Below are 13,505 nucleotides of genomic sequence, written 5' to 3'. Positions count from 1 at the left end.
GATTTATGTTGTGGTTTTTGGAAATGCCTTATGATTGTAACATATTGGTTCTGAGGTGTAACTGGCTATGATATAGCATTTAACCAACTTCTGGTCTCTTGGGGATGCTAAAAGACCCAAGATTGGGGTCTGTGAGGCATTGCTGAAAGGCTAAAATGGTTGGAGCATTTCTTCCCAGTGCAAACCGCTTCCTTTGGGATATTTATGTATTTCAATTATTTTCGTATTGCTTTTCTGGTGTACACTTAAATCTAAATACAGTTGTTGACTCTAACAGCTCTTGGGGGCTTGTGCAGGTCAGTTTCTTAATCTATCCTTTTTGTTTTTCTTTTCTGTAACTGATTGCTCAACTGACCTCAGCCTGCTCAGTCTTTATTGGGTCATATTATGGAGGGCTTTTAATTTTTTTTTTTAAGAGTAGTCTTCCCCCGCCCCTTTTTTCTGCTTGAAAGCATGCAAGATCCCCTACCTTGCTTATAGGGTGGCTTTGTTTTGCTGGCCTTCTGATGAACTGTGCAGGGTAAGGAACGGATGAAACTTCACTTCTGGGTAATGAGGAAATTGTGAATATTGTGAATATTCATAACCAGGTGGGGTTTGACTAGTATGGCTTATGTCCTTCTCCTCTGTTTTGATTCCTAGAGTCTCTTCTGTTCAGTGAACTCAGCGACCTGATAGGAGAGGATGAGCTTCAGCTAGATGTCGAGAATGACACTTATGTAAGTACTGATAGCGGCTAGGATTGTTGCCTGAGAAACAATGTATTAAATCAGCAAACAAAAAAAACCTTGAAGGGAGTTCTGTGTTGTATTCACACACTTTGCTTCTTTATTCTTTAAAAAAAATGTATTTTTATTTTAAAAGTTTAAAATTCACATACATACTAGGGTAAAAGAAATAAAGGACACAGCATTTCAGAATTATTTTGTAAGATAGCAATGACAATGTAGAATTAGTAACACTCAGTGAAGGGGGAGAGAGCAAATGAGAACAGTTCTTCATCTCCTATTTTGGAAATAACATGACAAATCTATTGCCTAACTGCATGCATGGCTACCCCCGCCCCCAGTTTCTCACTTTTTTCCCTACAGGAACAGGTATGTATTTCTTAAGAACCAGAAATCTAGGTATAGAGCCTAGATAATTCCATTAAGCCAAGCTGCTACTATATACTTCTAGTCTTCTGTATTTTTATAACCCCTGGCCCATTTCTGCTTTTACTTAATCATTATAAGTTCACGGAACCCGCCTTAGATTTCAATTTGTTACACGTTTCTTCAGATGGACCATGATAGATCCAGTGCATCTTGTCGAGTTCTTCCTGATATATTGCAGAAAACCTCTCCAACATCTCCCTGAGCTTCTTGCTCTGTGCTTTTGTCCCACCCTCCGATTTGCTGTCACACTCCACTGTGCTGGAGCTTTCAGGACTCAGCTGTTCCTCTGGGACTTCCATAGAGATGCTTTGGTCTTTGCTTTGTATAATAGGAGGCTCTTTACTTGAGATATTCTGCTGCCAACCGTTGCTTCCCTCTTTGATGCATCAACTTTATAGGCAGTAAAATTTGAGTTAGCACCTTTGACAAGCACCAAGTAGAGATGGGTATTGACTTATCAAGGTCATGAGAGATCCATGAACCATTATCAATGTTGAGAACAGGGGAAGTCAAATCAGCACTATAGACTCGAGTCTTTGGCTTATAGCTGGGCGGTCATCTCACAGGGAGAAATAAATTAAGAGGCTCGGCTGAAGTACGAAGGAGCTGCAGTGAGTTCTTCAGTTTCTCCAATGTAGAAGAAATGTTCGTTTGTTCCCCCAAAAGAGATGTTCTTAGGGAGTTTGCAGGATACAGCTGTTCTACTTTATCTGGCACCTTGATCTTGCCCGGGCTGATATGCAATCTTTTGTCTGCATTCTGGAGTAAGCTTGGGTTGTTGCCAATTGTGTTAAGAAGGGCTGCAGATTCAAGGCCATAAGTGGGAGGTTTGCTACTTCTAACACTTTGCTTTGGGCATGGTCTTGGATACCTCCTTGTCTGTGGAGGCCCAGATCACGAACGTTGCCAAGCTTGCATTTTTCCAGCAAGGCAACTGGCCCCTTTCCTGTCTTGCCCTGACCTAGCCACAGTAATCCATGCAACAGTCACATCCAGACTGGATTATTGTAACTCATTTTACGCTGGCCTGCCCTTGAGACTGATCCAGAAACTCCAACGAGTCCAGAGTGTGGCAGCACGGGTCCTGACAGGAACATCATGGACTGCAAATATTCAGCCCGTGCTGCGCCAGCTGCACTGGCCCCCAGTGGAGTATCAGGTCAGGTTCAAGGTTTTGGTACTGACCTTTAAGGCCATGAACGGTCTGGGATCCATGTCTGCAGGACCGACTCCTCTGGTATGTCCCCTGAAATGCTGAAATGCAGAACAACTTACTGATGATCCCTGGCCCTAAAGATATCCGGCTGTCCTCGACCAGAGCCAGGGCTTTTTCAGCCCTGGCTCCTACCTGATGGAACTCTCTGCCAAACAACATCCGCGCCCTGCGGGACCTTATGCAGTTCTGCAGGGCATGTAAAGCAGAGATGTTCCGCGAGGCTTTTAGCTGAGGACAGCAATGGCTGCCACCACCTACCTGAAACTCCCTTCCCCACCCTGCTTTTCCTGCTTATTGTGAGACAGTCATGCATATGGTATGATTGCTTTGACGCCACCTGATGATATTTTAGCTATTTTAACTCCTGGGTTTTAAATTGTACACTTCTGTTGTTAACTGCCCTGATCTCTGTGAATCCGGAGAAGGGTGGTATATACATTTAAATAATAAATACAATAAAATAAATATTGGTGGAAAGCGCCATCAAGTCACAGCTGATTTATGGCAACCCTGTCGGGTTTTCAAGTTAAGAGAAAAAGAGAGGTGGTTTGTCATTGCCCACCTCTGCATAGGGACTCTGGATTTCCTCGGGGGTCTCCCATCCAATGACTAACCAGGGCTTCTAAGTTTGCAAATTTTGGCAAGAATGGGCTAGCCTGGACCAATCCAGGTCAGGGCTCCGCAGAGCTGCAACCTGTCAATTCGTTTACGCAACTTTAGAGTTACTCTTAGTCTGCTTTTCGTTGCCGGCATCCCTATTCATGCTCCTTGCATTAGGCTCACCTATATTGCACAGAAATGGTTACAGTGATGGCTGGAAATATATTTGCTATGTGGCTCCCTGCATCAAATGTCTTTGCACCTATAAGCCTTATCATTTCCCCAGCCTTAATGTAAACCATATGCACCTGTCCATTATTGAGCTTTACCTGTATTGGGTTTTTCATTCTGCTTGTGGGGTGGGCATGACCTGCAGTTTAAGTGATCTGTCAGATACGCCTGCTCTGACACAATGGATATGTTGACATTAATAATTATAGCTGTGACTTTGATAGTGGGAGCTTGAACGAAAAGATCCCATAACTGGTGTTTGGAGACAAATGGAATATTAACTACGCCAAGGCTGCCAATTGTTTGCGATATATTCAGTAGTTAAAGCTGAATCTCAAGCGATAAAAGTTACTTCTGTAAATTGTAGAAGAGGTGCTCTTGAGCACTCATTTGTGGTAGTTTTTACATGCTCCGTTAGCAGAAGCATTGATGTGGGAGCTTTCGACCCACCCCTTAAATTTGCTGGCATGGTATGAAAATACCTGTTCTAGCCAGTACATAATGGAGATCTCAAACAACTGGGCTGTTGAGCAAAGCATATTTGTGTGAATCTGTTCCTGGAGGGACCTTATAGATCCCGCACAGTGTTCGATTTTTATTGAATTCATTTATTTTCACGACTATTATCCCATTGTTGGTAATCCACTCAAGGCATTTGGCAGGACTTAGAGACACACAGGTGAATGCACAAAACTGCAGTATCAAATCAGAATCAAGAAAAAGCATTGCTCATCAGCCAGAAGTGGACATGTCACCAGATGCTCTGTTTTGAATGTGAAAAAACTTGCTTCACTTCCATGCAGTCCTCTGCAAACTCCTAGGAAAGCAGTGGTTTAGACGGAAGTAAATCTATATAGGACTGCACCGTCAGTTTTCAGGTTGAGGTTCAAGAGATCATCTGTAGATATAGCAGTCTTAACTGCTGAGTTACCCCTGAAATGGTATGGCAACAAATCCTCATGGGCCATACTTAATGGTTTGGGTCTCATCTAGAATTTCTGCAGGGGCAACAAGGGGGGCAGCCCAAAATGCCCTTCAGAATGCTGCTCTTGATGCATGGGGGATCCCCAGGAATAGCTTGGGGGGGGGGAATCGGTGAAAAGCATCATCCTGTTGTGCCTACTGAACTTTTAGGTGGGATACCACCCACTGCACAGCGGCTCTTGTGAAGGTTCTAGGAATCTAGGCTTGAGATCTACCATATGAAGGAATTACAAATGAAGGGACAATAAAATCAAGATATCCCATCAGTACCTGGACACTTCAGACCAAGGTTTGGGCCCTGTTTTAACTTCACACAGTTTAACTTCACACAGAGCTACTGTTCCTGTGTTTGGGAAAACAAATCCATCTGAAGCAAACTGTCTTCAGTTTGAAACTTGAGGTCAACAAAGTTCCCTGTATCTTGTTCTCATTGGTTTCATCTCACTTTTAGGATAACAATCTGTGTGACCTCGACTTTGACTTGGATCTGATGCCTTGGAACTTGGAACCCTGGGATAATACAAAGCAGATCCCCACAGGTGATTTTTAATTTATTTTTACATTTGTTTCACTCCGGTCCTGCTTTCTCCAAGGAGCTTTGGGAGGCAGAGTTGGTGTGTGTCCTCCACAGCCACTCTACAGGGTAAGCTTTTTGGGTTTTTTATATGTTGCAAGCCGCCCTTAGTCCATGTGCGGGGTAGGTAAAGGTAAAGGTTTTTCTTGCTCAAAAGCCAGTCGAATTCGACTCTAGGGATGCGGTGCTCATCTCCGTTTCCAAGCCGAAGAGCCAGCGCTGTCCGAAGACGTTTTCATGGTCATGTGGCCGGCATGACTAGACGCTGAGCTGCACGGAATGCTGCTACCTTCCCACCCAAGTGGTACCTATTTATTTCTCGCTTTTGAACTGCTAGGCTGGCAGGAGCTGGAACCAGAGACGGGAGCTCATTCCGTCATGCGGCACTCGGGTCTTGAAATGCTGAACTACCGACCTTTCGGTTGGCAGTTCAGTGTCTTAACCATGGGATATAAATTAAAGAAATAAAATAAAATAAATAAGTTAGTTTGAATGATAGTGACTGGCCCAGGTCAACCAGTGAGCTTCATGGCCAAGTAGAAATTTGCACTCGGGTCCCCTTCATCCCAGTCTGCTGCTCAAGCCGCTGCGCCGTGCTGGTGCTCAGGGTGAATTGCTTGATTTGCCATCATGAGACCTGGACTAGACAGTCCTCTGTGCTGTAATCCCTTGCTGGTACAGCTTCAGTGTGTGCCACAGTAATAGTAAGGTCCCTTTTGTACAAGGAGCCGCATTAGAGTTGTTCAGCTCTATCCGCAGTTCCCACCATCGTGCCCATCGATGTGTTTCCTGGAAGCGAGTTCTTTTTTGGAGTCTTGGGGCTAAAATCCAAAGGGCCTTCAATGGAAAAAACAAAACCTGGGAGCTTCCAACCTGCTGCTGACTAACAAAGCATTGAGCTCATCACAGCTGGATTCTCTCTGGGCACAGCAGTGTCCTGGCCGCTGGTACCACACTTGGTGACTGTGCGCCTGCTTGCCGTCCTTTGGCAGAGAGCTTCTGGAGAGTGCCAGTGCTGTGGAGGGTTTAAGGCAGCTGGTTCTGCTCTTCTCTCTTTCTCAAATTAGGACTCTGCTTGGAAATGACTGTAGATTTGGGAGCCGGAGTGCTAGTGGAGCAAGTTAGGCAAGGTCGGTGAAGGGCTTTCCCCAGGCATTGCTTGTCCAGCCTGTTTTGCTGGATCAACTGCACAGTGGATGCTCCAGAACCCTGTATAATCCAAGGGTGTCTATCCAAGGCCTAGAATCCAGTCAGACGCTTCTATAAATTAAAGGGGAAGGGGCAAGCACGATGCTTTCCATTATGTCAGGGGGGCTGTTGTACCTCAGGGCTTTCCCCCCACTTTACTGACCTAAGGGAAAGTGAAAGGGTTGTATGCTAAGTTAATGTGACCCACCCTTCAGTGGAAGGGTTGGATAAAAATATTTATTTAAACATACAGGTAGTGTATGTGCTGTTGTGTCAGACAAATCACAGCATTACTGAAGCTAAACCTTCATCCAAAGTGGGTAGTTAGCCCATTGCTTCCATGCGGAAGAGTGTTTGTGGTGAAGTCCTTTCAAAGAGGTCCCTTGAGTCTGACGGGTTTTCCATGTTGCCTTCTCTTGCAGATGTGGACTGGAAGGTGGAGCCACTCTCGCCAGCCCCTTCGACATGTTCCGTTCCTTCTCCTTCATCTGTGGATTCTCCAGGACAGCATGTGCCGGTAAGCAGTCAGTCCAGTGAACCTGAGTGTGAGGCCTGCTAAGGGGGTTGGAACACCTTTCCTGCTGAGGAGTCTGGGACTTTTCAGTTTAGAAAAGAGACAGCTAAGGGGGGGGGACACATGATATAGGGTTATAGAATTATTCATGGGGTGGAGAGAGTTGACAAAGAGACCTTTTTTTGCCTCTCTCAAAATACTGCAACTTGAGGGCATCCAATGAAGCTGATGGGCAGTAAGTTGAGGACGGATGAAAGGAAATACTTCTTAAAGTGATTGAAAGGTGGAATTCACTGCTAAAGGATGTAGTGATGGCCACATGAATAAACAACTTTAAAAAGGGATTAGACAGACTTATGGAGGATAAGTCTTGTCAGTGGCTACTAGCTGTGGTAACTGAGGGGAACCTTCACATTCAGAGGCACTAATCCTCTGAATCCCAGAGCCAAGAGGCAACATCAGGGAAGGTCTCAGCTGCCCAGAGGAATTAGTTGGCCACTGTGTGAGACAGGATGCTGGACTAGATGGACCACTAGTCTGATCCAGCAGGGCTGGATGTTATGTTATGCTAACATATTTGCTGGTGCTCACTTGCTTTTTCTCCAGCATGGTGTAGTGGTAAAGAGTGGTGGACTGTAATCTGGAGAACTGGATTTGATTCCCCACTCCTCCACCTGAAGCCTGCTGGGTGACCTTGGGCCAGTCACAATTCTCTGAGAACTCTCCCAGGGTGCCTGTTGTGGGGAGAGGAGGGGAAGGCAATTGTAAGCCATATTGAGACTCCTTAGGGTTGAGAAAAGCAGGGCATTAAACCGACTCCTCTTCTCCAACTCATCCTTTTCCCAAAGCAACAAGCAAGTCCTGGCTGTCCTCTGCTTCACTGAAGCAGAAGGTGCTTTGGAACAGCACACATGTCTGCAGAAAGCCCCCATTCAGAAATGGCTTCCTCCATCATAGGAGGATGCTGAGCTTGGAGGATCCTGCCATTCTGCATAACCTGGCAACCTTTTGTGATTATACCTGACATCCACGGCAGCCACTCTGTTGTGGTGTCTGCTGCCTGCTTGCCAAAATAAAATCTAAAAAAATCTAAAAATGTCTATAGGTTTAATGAGATTGTGGACCCCCTGAGTTAAACACTTCAGCGAGGTTGTGTGTCTCAAAGTTAGGAATTTAAAATGATCATCAATTTAGGCCCCATTTTTCAGATCTACGTGAACTATTTCATTTTGTTCCTGCTGTATAGCTAGTGGATTTTTCCCGTTATTGTTTTTCTGGGAAATACCTAGAGGCCAACCTCTGCCGCTTTAGAAGGGACATAGGGAATAAGTGATGATGTACTAAGCCCTGTGATGGCTCAGTGGTTAAGACGCTGAACTGCAGACCGGAAGGTCGGTAGTTCAGCAGTTCGAGACCCGCGTGCTGCATGACAGTGTGAGCTCCGTCTCTAGCCCCAGCTCCTGCGAACCTAGCAGTTCGAAAGCAAGAAATTGCAAGTAGATATATAGGTACTGCTTTGGTGGGAAGGTAACAGCATTCCGTGCAGCTCGGCGTCTAGTCATGCCGGCCACATGACCATGGAAATGTCTTTTGACAGCGCTGGCTCTTTGGCTTGGAAACGGAGATGAGCACCGCATCCCTGGAGTCGAATTCGACTGGGTTTTGAGTAAGGGGAACCTTTACCTTACTAAGAAATTAAGATTGCAGAAGAGAGGATGGATGATGGGCGACTGCCCAAGGCCACCAAATGATCTTGGCTCTGAACAGAAGTTTCCCCAGCCAAGAGACGAACGCAGTCCAGTCGACAATATCTACGGGTCCTGCTTTTCCCCCCACTGACATTTTGTCCTGTCAGTCATACTATCTTTATTGTCTTTACTGTTTTTGGAACTGGAGTCATAAACTGCACCCTAGACCTCTGTTCCCTTCCGTTTTGCCCTTGGTCACCATTGCTTGTTGTTACGGTCTGCTGTTTTCCAAGTTGTAGTTGAGAAATGATATTTCCAGACGGGGCCTGGTGTAGTGGCTAGAGTGTCAAGGCTGCCGCGGAGGAGGCCCAGGTCCAAGTCCTCACCCGATCATGAATCTTGCTGAGTGACCTTGGCCCAGTCATTCCCTCTCACCCTAATCTACCTCACAGGATTGTTGTAATGATGAATAATTATTGTATGGCAGTGTGTGTAGTATAGCCAGGAGATCCAAGAATTGGCCGGCAGCCAGGAGTACTTAGCATTTTAGTGTGATGCACCACTAGGTGGTGAACTAGACGTTGGTGGGCTGAGAGAGTTCTGAGAGAACCGCGACTGGCCCAAGGTCACCCAGCAGGCTTCATGCGGAGGAGTGTGGAATCGAACCCAGTTCTCCAGATTAGAGTCCTGTCGCTCTTAACCTCTACACCAGGGGTGGCCAAACTGCAGCTTGGGAGACACATGCGGTTCTTTCACACAGTCTAATTTAATGTTAATAAAAAGCAAATTTGCATGTTTTTCAATAAAATGTGTGTGTGATATTTGTGCATGCCTCGCGGCTCTCAAACATCTGATGTCTATTCTGTGTGGCCGTTACATCAAGCAAGTTTGGCCACCCCTGCTGTACACCAGATTGGCTCTCCACAGGGTTGTCATGAAAAACAACAGGGTTGTTGTGGAGCTCAGGGTGACATACAGGGCTCCCCTCTCCCATTTTCACAGGGTGGTTGTGAAAATGGGAGAGGGGAGCCGTGTATGTCACCCTGAGCTCCACGGACGGAAAACAAGATAAGATTCTGCTAACTAGACGGATAGACCTTCCATCCTTTGTGAGTCTGAGGGTCTGCTCTAATGTGGAAGAGTAGATGGGATGGAACGTGGGGCACGTCAGGACTTCTGACCAGCCTTTCTTGTGTAACGCTTACTCACTTTAACAATAAGGGGTCTCATCTTGGCCATGTCTTTTTCACATTCACAGGAAGGTGTAGATTTGACCTCCACTCCTCACCTGTCTCCTGTTTCATTGTATGAAAAGGGCTCTCAAAGTTCCCCTTCTCCTGTAGAACGGAAGGAGAAGAAGCCCCCATCCAAAACCATCCACCGCTCAGGTAGGATCAGTCTGTTTTGTTTTGCTCCTCTGCATACGGGAAATGACCCATCTGACTGTTTCTGGGATTGTTAAATATCAGGGCGATCGTCAGATCAAAGATCTCTAAGACAGTTGATCATAAGCATTTTTTTTTATCGCTCATGTATTGGATCTGTGTAAATTCGCACAAATATAAAGCAGTAGTTTGAAGAATAAAAAGGATAGCAGATCTGTACGCATTTTGTAGCGGGCACCACGGCTATTTTGGGGCAGGAACGCACAGGAACGGAGTTCCGGCTGGCTCCCAAGTTGGCCACGCCCAGCAGGAACTCATTAGCCTAATAGGCCACACCCAACAGCAGAATCTCATTAGGATTGGCTACATTAGGGGTGTGTGGCCTAACATGCAAAGGAGTTCCTGCTACAAAAAAGCCCTGGGTTTTGACAACAAACAAGGTAAACAGAATAACAAGCAAAAGGTGGGTGTGGCTGGATAACCACACTTCTGGTAACATGGGGGTGCGGCCTAATGTGCTAATGAGCTGTGCTATCAGGGGTGTGGCCCAATATGCTAATGAGTTCCTGCTGTTGGGTGTGGCCTATTATGCTAATAAGTTCCTGCTGGGCTTTTTCTACAAAAAGAGCCCTGGCGGGCACCATCTGTGAAGAGGAACGCACAGTCTTGGAAGAGGAATGGTCGCCAACTCTGCTTGTGTGGTTCCCTAGATCTGATGAGTTTCCTGTTCTTGTCCCTCACCATCATTCAGGGGAAAATTCTATCCCCTTCACTGAGTTGCAATACCATTTCATGCAAATAAATGTCTAGGTTCAGGAAAAGCCAGTAATCGCAACCCTCTTTGCAAGAGCTGTTCAATTGCAGTCTTTCTTCGTTCTATTTTTCAGCAAATGGATCTTCAGCGACACCGAGCCGGTGCAGTTCAGCAGCCTCCAAACCTTCAATCCAGCCTAAGATTCTCTTGCCTGCCTTCCGGGAGGCGCGGCACAGCCTTGGCATCCAGGCGAAAACCATCGTCCTCCCAGCGCTGCCAGCACTTCTGACGCTGCCAAAGCAGTCGCCTGTTGTTGCAATTCAGCCGGCGCCACACACAGGTATGTAAGCAATTGTGGGGGTAGTTGGGACACCTGTAGGGTGAAGCTCAGCTCTGAGGCTGGAGGAGAAGGGAACACATGAAGCTGCCTTCTGCTGAATCAGAGCACTGATCTGCTCAGACTGGCTGCAGCTGTCCCAGTTCTCAGACGGGTCTTTCACATCATCTGCTACCTGCTCCTTTTAACTGAAGAGGCCAGAGGTGGAACCTGGGCTCTTCTTCATGCCAAGCAGACGTTCAGCACCCGAGCCGTGGTCCTCCCAAAACGGGATCCGCTTCAGTTTGCTTGTTTACAGTCCTTCTCCGAAATGGGTTGTCTGCATTTTCATAATTCTGCATTAAAGTTTGCATTCCATGTAGGCAACTTCAGTATGGAAGTCAGCTGCAACCAGAGGTCATTTCGGGTGGGATCGCGGGGGATTGCAGTTCCCCCGGGTGAGGTGCGGGGGGCGGGGCACATGACGAAGCCCCGCCCCCTGCTTCCGCTTCCGCCCCGCTTCCGGCCCTCATGAGGAGGCAGGAGAAGAGGGAGGGTAAGATGCTTCCTCCCTGCCTCTCCCCACCCCTGCCTGCCTGGGGCCAGGGAGGGCCTTCGCGGGGCTTCCTTGCACTCCCGCCGGCCTTGCAGGTGCACCGCCGGGCCCCTCATGGGGCTCTGCAGTGGAGCTGCAAGCCCGGTGGCAGCGGCCTGGCCCGTTGGGGGCAGGGTGTGTGGCCTTATGACACACTTCCGGCGATGTCAGGGGGTGTGGCATATGCTAATGAGTTATGCTAATGAGTTCCCCTAGCTCTTTTTCTACGAAACGACCCCTGGCTGCAACCCTCCTGCCCGTTATATGTATTTAATGTTTGGTGTAGTGGTTAGGAGCGTGGACTCTAATCTGGGAGAACCGGGTTTAAGTCCTCACTCCTCCACATTCTGATGCTTGAGTCAGTCAGAATTTCTCTCAGAGCTGTTCTCTCAGGAGCAGTTCTCTCAGAGCTCTCTCGACCCCACCTACCTCACAGGGTGTCTGTTGTGGGGAAGGGAAAGGAGATTGTAAGCCGCTTTGAGACTCCGAGTGAAGGGCAGGGTATAAAGCCAGTCTCCTCCACCTCCTTCTCCCCCCCCCACTGGTGAGTTTATCAGGTGTGGCTTTTGTAGCTGCTGCCTGGGTCAGGGCTGGGATGCAGAGAATGGTGTGGGCCTTAGTGGGCTTTGGAATTCTAGCTTAGGATCTACTTAGGCAGAATGCCAGCAGATCTGTGGATGACTCTTTCCAGCATGTAAAAAAAAAGAGGAAGTGGCAGCTGTCCAGGGTACTGATTTGGATCGAAGCTGTAGCCTGAGAAGGGAGTAAATCTATGCTGCCAGTTTGGGAGGGGAGGGACAGGCACCCTGCCCTTGTCAGTCTTATTCTCCATTATGGTGGTAATCCAAGTGCCGGGGGAGGTTTAAACCTTCTCCCCACTGCCCCTCAGCCCCAACCTGAATCCCCCCCCCTCCGTTGTAAGTCCAGTTCAGTTAGTTGGGCAGATGTGCTCACAAATCACTCTGTACTTCATCTGCTTAGGCACTTTGATGGCTTTGAATAAGGTTATTAAGTTAGGCTGGCCCTATTAATAGTTGATCGGTCCTGATAACTAAATGGAACTTTGAACTTCAGAGGCAGTGTACCTTTGATGAAGAGGCGAGCAGCACTCCTCCGCATGCTCCAGAAGGCATCTTGTTAGCGCGTGCTGGAAACACAGTGCTATACTCCATGCTCGAACTGCAGTCACCGATGCCATGTGGCAAACCCTTTTGGAAGCACAGAAGTAGTTTTGTGGTGTGGCCCAGAGTGTCGAGCACAAGCCTAAAGCTGCTGTTTAGTGACTGGTGGTCTGGCTAAGTGTTTGGAAGGGTTGGTAGAAATATAAACTTGCAGCATAAGGCAAGCACTGGTTTCTCATTTGTTGTAGCAGCCAAAGGGGAAAATGTATCTTGCACATAGTCCTGCAGTCTTCCTCGAGTCTCTGATCGATGGTGCTGATGTTCTTTTGTCTCCTTCTCAGGTCAGCCAGTAGTGCTTTCACAGCCCGCTGTGGTGCAACTCCAAGCTCCGAGCATCCTTCCTTCCGCTAACCCAGTCATTGCAGTCACTGGTGGAGTCACGTCACTGCCTGGTCACCCCGTCAGTGTCCTGCCACGCACTGTGGGAAACAGCTTGGCCCCTGGAAACCCAGTGGAAGCGAAACCTGCCATTCGTGCCACAGCTCAAAACACAAGCACAGATGTAAGTTCTCCCTAATGGTGCTGTATAATCGCCCCTCGGAGGCGGGAAACTTATCACAGACCTCTCAGAAAGGAGGAGGACCCAAGGAAGAATCCTGACTGTAGGTAGCGCCATTAGTAACATCGTCATTTAGGGGAGTCTGTGGGGTTTGATATCCCTAAAAACTCTTCCTTAATCTTCAGCGCATTTTTAGATAAACCCGGAAACTGCTAATCCTCGTTAATGGTAGATAGGCAATATCCCCCGTAGGCTTGGAAACCCAAGAGAGTTGTGGTCAGAGTTTCCAGTCTCACAGCTGGTTCTGATCTAGATGCCTGACTCTGTACACAAAGAAGAAAAAAGGGGGGAAAAACTGAACCTAAACCTAGAATTCAGAACCTAAAAAGGTTAGTCAAGAATAGAAGAGGGCCAACTCTAAAAATCTAATTATGAAACATACAAAAATATACATGTATTTATTCAACATAAATTAAAATAACAAACAAGGGCCCATTCATACCTCATATACAAATATAAAAACCTACAAGGGCTAATAAGATAGACCTAACGCGTTTCGGCCTTTACAGGCCTTCCTCAGAGGTCTAATACAGACAGAACATGTTGGCTGGTATGCAAAAATA

The 13,505-nt window shown here is 47.1% G+C and overlaps 1 protein-coding gene across 1 annotated transcript in view; it reads left to right on the top strand.

The window, feature by feature from the left end:
- Positions 1–13,505, top strand: part of ATF6 (activating transcription factor 6) — a 120,423-nt gene that overhangs the window by 3,466 nt on the left and 103,452 nt on the right. The window contains exons 2-7 of the mRNA XM_015423852.1: positions 643–719; positions 4,640–4,727; positions 6,373–6,467; positions 9,411–9,540; positions 10,425–10,631; positions 12,665–12,885. Coding sequence (XP_015279338.1) covers positions 643–719; positions 4,640–4,727; positions 6,373–6,467; positions 9,411–9,540; positions 10,425–10,631; positions 12,665–12,885 — 818 coding nt within the window. The remainder of the gene's footprint in view (positions 1–642; positions 720–4,639; positions 4,728–6,372; positions 6,468–9,410; positions 9,541–10,424; positions 10,632–12,664; positions 12,886–13,505) is intronic.

This window comes from Gekko japonicus, unplaced genomic scaffold, assembly GCF_001447785.1.
Source record: "Gekko japonicus isolate JY-2015 unplaced genomic scaffold, Gekko_japonicus_V1.1 scaffold281, whole genome shotgun sequence".
Taxonomy (NCBI): Eukaryota; Metazoa; Chordata; class Lepidosauria; order Squamata; family Gekkonidae; genus Gekko; species Gekko japonicus.
This window is presented reverse-complemented; position numbering and strand designations above follow the sequence as displayed.